This window comes from Oenanthe melanoleuca, chromosome 2 (genome assembly GCF_029582105.1).
Source record: "Oenanthe melanoleuca isolate GR-GAL-2019-014 chromosome 2, OMel1.0, whole genome shotgun sequence".
Classification (NCBI taxonomy): domain Eukaryota; kingdom Metazoa; phylum Chordata; class Aves; order Passeriformes; family Muscicapidae; genus Oenanthe; species Oenanthe melanoleuca.
The window spans coordinates 143409831-143415830 of record NC_079335.1 but is presented as its reverse complement, the minus strand read 5'-3'; the positions used below and the strand labels follow the sequence as shown (position 1 = coordinate 143415830).

The following is a 6000-nucleotide window of genomic DNA, read 5'->3' as shown; positions in this document are numbered from 1 at the left end:
CTGAATGAAAGAGGGTAGCCCACCCCAAAATCTACAATTTTGTGTATTCTGATTGAGTATGAATGGCCTGGTGGGGACAAAAATACAAGGTCTGTGTTTCTTCTGTGAAATGAGTTTTAATTGTTGTGGAGCGACGGCCTCTGTCGCTGGAAAAACATCCTCTAAAGTCACTTTAAATTGCAAAATACTGCTTCAGTGAACTTGGATGGATTTGTGCAGGATACTAGAACAGGGATAAGCTTCATCCTTTTTCAAACAGTAGTTTTACATTAATTTTCACAGCTATCCCTGTTGGTTAGTGCAGATACAAGAAGGCTTTTTGTTCGGCTCTGCTTTTCACGCTTGGTTTTATTCATGTAAGTTGAAGAGATGTGGCAATTCTTGCTTGTTTTCATTCAGGCAGAGACTGGAAGTGTTAACATTGAAGTACCATCAGGACAAGATGATCAAACCTCACAGGTTTGGGTTAGAATCATAGAATAAAATAATATCCTGAGCTGGAAAGCACGAGGATCACCGAGTCCAACTCCTGGATGTTCAAATTGGTCTTGGATGAAAGGAGCCTGGTTTTCAGATATATCAAACTGGCAGCAATGGCTGTTCAGCATTTTGGAAGCTTTGTGTGCTCTCATGAAGGTCCCAGAGCTTTTCCAGGCACATTTGGGTTTCTATCCTCCTTCAAATTTCAGAGTGTGGAGGAAAAGAAAATGCTCAAAAGTCCTGAGAGATATCTTGAAGATGGTATTTCCTATCCCAAAGGAAAATTAAAATTATGTTACAGAAGCCTAAGACAGAGCTTATGAAGAACTTTTATGGGATTTAAAAATCTAAACTTGACCCTTCACTCTTTAAATTTGTAATAAAACAGCTGGGGCATTTTTAGATTTTGCATCAGATGGCCAGACTTCAGCTGATTTAAATCTGCCTTGCAGTCATCTTAGGAACATTGTTCATCCACTCCCAGAGCTGCATTTTCAAAAATGAGTTAGGAATCCAAATCTCTGGGACTTTCAATGAAACTTAAGCTTGTGTGAATCTAAGTTACTTCTTAGTTTGGGGGTAGGATCCCAAATTACTAAACTGAAGAATATTCCACAGTCTATCTGCAAAGTATGTTTAATTTGATCATGTGTGATTCCTTATTGAAATTACAATTTCAGTCATTTTTGTTTTCTTTGATGTTCTATTAACCACATAAAACAGATGAACAGTTTTCTGATAATTACTTGGGGGTTGCATTCGGGTATTTTTTTTTTTAAATTCTGATGGCTTTGTTCTTCTTCCTTTTCTCGTGCCGCTAACTTTAGATAATTTGTTAAATTTTTAATTTTTATTTTATTTCAGCTGTTTCCACTACTAGGAGTAAAGACCAGTAAAGACAAAGCAGGATGAAAAGATGGCTGACTTCTTGTTACCACCGGGTACTAACAGCTTCCACCGGTTCACGCCCGAGTCCTTGGCTGCGATCGAGAAGCGAATTGCAGAGAAGCTGGCAAGGAATGCCAAGCAGGAGTACAGAGAGCAGCAGGGCGAGGAAGAGAAACCTCAGCCTCAGTTTGACCTGCAAGCTTGCAAGAAGCTGCCTGATATCTATGGGACTGTTTCTCCAGAGCTCATTGGGGAGCCCTTGGAGGACATCGACCCTTTCTACAATGATCGTAAGGTGAGCGCCCACCCTCTGTCCTGCTCCTCTGCCTTTGCTAAAGCATCACTGCTGGCTTGAGTGCTCTGCTTGTTATCTTTCTACAGCCAGTAAAAGTACTGCTTTCCCAGATTAAGGATCAGAATGTTGGCATGAGCAGGGCTCCCAGAAAACATCTAAGCAGGAGGACAAAGAGGGATAAAAAGCATAATTTAAACTTGTGTGTTTTCAGATAACCCTGAGTATGAATATACAATATCTGAAATGAGCAGAGCAGTAGCTGAGTTAATTTAAGCCAGAGGTTTTTATCTGCCCTATCTTGCCTTCTGCCTGAGCTGTGACTTCACAGGTCTGTTGTTTATCACTTAAGCCCCTTAATGTTAAGGGCTTCTGGGTGACTTGAGCCTTGTGTGAGCACTCTGCACAAGAGCAGGAGGCACCTTCACAACTGTTCCTGGAGAGCAGCAGTCCTGTTCCTGCTGAGGAAGAGCAAAACTCCATTTAAGATGGCCCAAGCAGAGCTGAAGGGAGGTGTGAGTAGCATGTGCAGTGCTGGCACTTTGCAGAATGGTGAACTTTGTCCCAAAGTGAGCATCACCTGATGGGGGATCACGTGCAGGCTGGACCAAAGCCACAGCAGTGCAAACAGCTTCTGTCAAAAGGCTGTTGACAGCAGAGCTGGGCTGGTTGCTTACTACAGTTCATTCTCCTTTCCAAGCATTTCACAAAACAGAGAACAAAATAAAGCTTGGAAGCTCTGTGTATTTTTAGGCAGCTTCCAGTTTTTTCAGGTACTGCTGTTCCTGATTTTGGGCTATGCTATTTACTGTAAACAATGAATTTATATGAGCATAATGGTACTTCTATTAAAACAGTGTAAAGGTAGGTGCTAGAGCTACAGAATAAAAGTTAAATACATAAATACAAATAGATTACTTACCTGGAAGGGCCAGAATTAATTTACCTTTTAATTTGCCTGCTATCCCCAGGCATAAGCAACAGGATATAGATTTGCAGTTTTAGTGCCATGAAGTTTTTAGAGTCAAGGTGCATGAATTGCTTAGATTTTATATATTGGGTGTCTCAATTCTGTCTCTGAGCAAATATTAGTTCCTCTATGCATGGTGGGGCATCTTCAGAGCTCTGCAAATTGGGTCAGCATCCAATTCACTTCAGTTTTGGGTTTAAGATAACTTGGAAAATTGTTTTTCTCGTGCCATATTAATCTGAGCACAATGAGAGTGCCAAGGTCAGATCCTGGCATGGACCTGTGCCTCCTACAACTTTTTACTTGGTGAGACAAAATTGAGAGCAATAAAGTGTTCAAAGTGGAAAACAGCCACAGAGTGAGATCCACAGCACCTGGGAAGAAGAGCATCACATAATTCCTTCCACCACATTTTAGTCCCCAGGTAATTTTTATTTTTTAAGGTGATTCTGCTCTCTTCCCAGCCCCATGGTGCAGATGATGGCCACTAAAAGTTGAAGAAAGAAAAAATACTTGGGATTTTACAGCAGGACAGTCAGTTCTGTAGGGAAGGTCTTTGACAAAACTTTTCACCAAGTGAGAAGGATTTTGGGGGTCCTGGAAGGGGGGGAAAGGTATGGGATGCTGGCAGGAATTTCCCAGTGGGATGTGGGCTGGAAAACTGAGCATGAATGCAAATACTGAATGTTCTCATTTTCTATTTTGTTTTCCAGACATTTATAGTACTGAACAAAGGGAAGACAATCTTTCGATTTAGTGCCACTCCTGCCTTGTATATACTTAGTCCTTTCCATCCAATCAGAAGAGCAGCAATTAAAATTTTGGTACATTCATATCCTTTCTGTTGATTTTCCTCCTCATGTATTTTATATAGTTTTAAACACAGATGGATGGAAGTCAGAAACCATTTTATTTCATTAAGCTGTTTTAAATCTTTTGGCTGAATTTGCCTGCACAAGCAGAAATGCACTTGGATTTTCAGTTTGTTTCATTTATATTGTTATGTGAGCTATGAAAATGACTGCATCATACTGCTGGCAGCAGATAATGTGAATTGCACTGCAGAGTCTGGTGTGTTTACTCCGGATTAAAAGATGGGAAGGGACTGATCATCTTTACTGGAGGGACAGTGGGTGTAGTACCTCAGAAAGGAAGGGAACACCAGGGAAAATCTGCACTGATGGAGAGCTTTGCTACCAAGCACTTCAGCAATCCCTCCCAGAATTAAAACTCAGTGACACTGTCTGCAGACACGATTTAATTTTGAACTGCTTGGGATCTAAACTTTTTTTTTTTTCCTGAAACAGAATATTTAAAAAAATTATTTTGTTGATTCATTTCTAGTTTGTTTATTTGGATATGTTATACAACCAAGAAAAAAGGCACAGGCTGCCCTGCTGTACCTTCCAACAGAAGGGCAATGCCTGATTTCCTGTAGCTCTGGTTCTGAAGTCATGCAAGACACACTGCAGTGGTTGGTTTTGGCTTGTTTTTTTCACATAACCCCAGAAACATTATGTTTGACAGTCATGTCTCTCTGGAAGGCCAAACTGACCCAAATGTTCAGCTTTGTGTGAACATTACTAAAAACACCTTTTTTCATGACTTGGCTGCTTTCTCTAGGGTGCACATGGGAGACCAGGCAGTGATAATTCAAAGACTTCACATGCTGCTCTGATCATTCCTGATGTTTTAGTGATGGAAACCCCTCATCTGCAATGCTCATGTCCACCACAGACAATTAATAAATACTTAGTAGGTAGCATCTTAGAAACATTGAGTAATTATCAAATTTCAAGGGAAACAAATAGTGAAATAAATCAGATTCCCACTCCATACTGTGAGGAGAAAGAAAAAGGTGATATTATAGAAATTCTTTCAAAAGGAAAAGCAGGTGAAGCTTCTGATTGGAATAATTCTATGCAAAAATGAATATGTGTTATCAGCCAAGATGTTATTATGGATACTAAGAATACACTATAGAATTCTGCAGAAAGATTAGCTGGTGGATCAGATTATGTGTGCACACAATGAAGCACATGCTGCTGCATACCTAGAGCCCAAACTAGTTTTTTAGGCACAGTTACCTCAGCACAGCCTTGCTGAAGTTAGTCAAGGTCAAGGCATTTGCCCAGGTAGGGATAAGGGAAGAGTCTGAAAACTGAGCTTCTTAGAAAGAAATTGAGAATATTGCCTCCAGCTTTGGAGGCTTCTTCTGTCTTCTCCTCACTTTTTTCTATTTGGCTGGGGAAGCCAAGACATCACAGGAATGTGTAGCACAGGAGCTACATGCCCTTGGTAGCAGCAGAAGAGAAGATAAATTAGCAAGAAATCCTTATCAGATTACTTCCAAGGATAATGACCCAGAGGATAGCATTTAAAATAGCTGTCAGCAAAGAAATATGGTCAGATGAGGAGTGTAAAATTTTGGGAGTGGCAGGTCTTAATGCAAACATAAGTTTAGCTCCAGGAAGACAGAAATTATCACCTTGTGTTGATAATGCTGAGAGATCCAACAGCTCAATCTTTGGCAGGGGACAACAACTCCAGCCCCAGTGAGACAGAGAAGATCCTGCATTAGGCACTGATTTGTTTTCTGTCAATAAAGACCTTTTGTATCAACCTGAAATACAAAGGCCAAGTGGCTGAGCAGGCAGTCGATATCCCAGGCAGAAAAGAGCCCAAACCCACGGGTACTGAAGCAGATAATATCACAGCCATGGAGCTGGGAACCACAGCTCTCGTCTTGCGTGACTGTAATCAAGCAATCTTTATTTTCCCCAGGGCAAGAGCCTAAAAGGAGCATTAGCAAATGGTGCCCTGTCACGTAAATATCTGAAGCAGCTTCTTTAGTGGATGCCATATTTCACTTTCCAGCCATTGAGTGCACCATGAAGGCCAACAGTGGAACAGAATAGAGGGGACAGAGTAAAACTGTCCTATAAAGAAGCTGTGGGGGTCACATTTCTTGGTTTAGCAGCTGTGTGTGGGGTTCTTCCTCTGAGGTACCTGGCAGGATTGATGCTGTGTTCACTGCTCGTCCAGCCAAGCCTGAGAATTCTAGTCTTCCAAAAAATACACCCTTCCAAGGGGAAAACTTTCACAGCCTCCTAGTAATGTTTATTGCAACTCATAATACATCTTTAAACCCCTCCTAGGTACTTCTCCTCTTATTCAGGGTTTGAGAGGCCTCATGAAGGGTCCAGAGCCCACATGGCTGCCAGAAGCTCCATTCCTGTCCCAGAGGACATGGGGAGTGCAGGATTGTATCCCCAATGGGATGAACACTTTTTGCCTTCTGCATCATTATTAACTGTTATTAACATCTTTATTAACTATTACTTAGATTAAATCACTGGTGACATTTCCT

General features: G+C 41.2%; 1 protein-coding gene across 2 annotated transcripts in view; it reads left to right on the top strand.

Moving 5' to 3' along the window:
* Positions 1 to 1396: 1396 nt before the first annotated feature.
* Positions 1397 to 6000, top strand: part of SCN5A (sodium voltage-gated channel alpha subunit 5) — a 166901-nt gene continuing 162297 nt past the window's right edge. For both annotated transcript variants that reach the window (XM_056485320.1, XM_056485319.1), the window contains exons 1-2: positions 1397 to 1663; positions 3344 to 3462. In XM_056485320.1, the coding sequence (XP_056341295.1) occupies positions 1397 to 1663; positions 3344 to 3462 (386 nt within the window). The remainder of the gene's footprint in view (positions 1664 to 3343; positions 3463 to 6000) is intronic.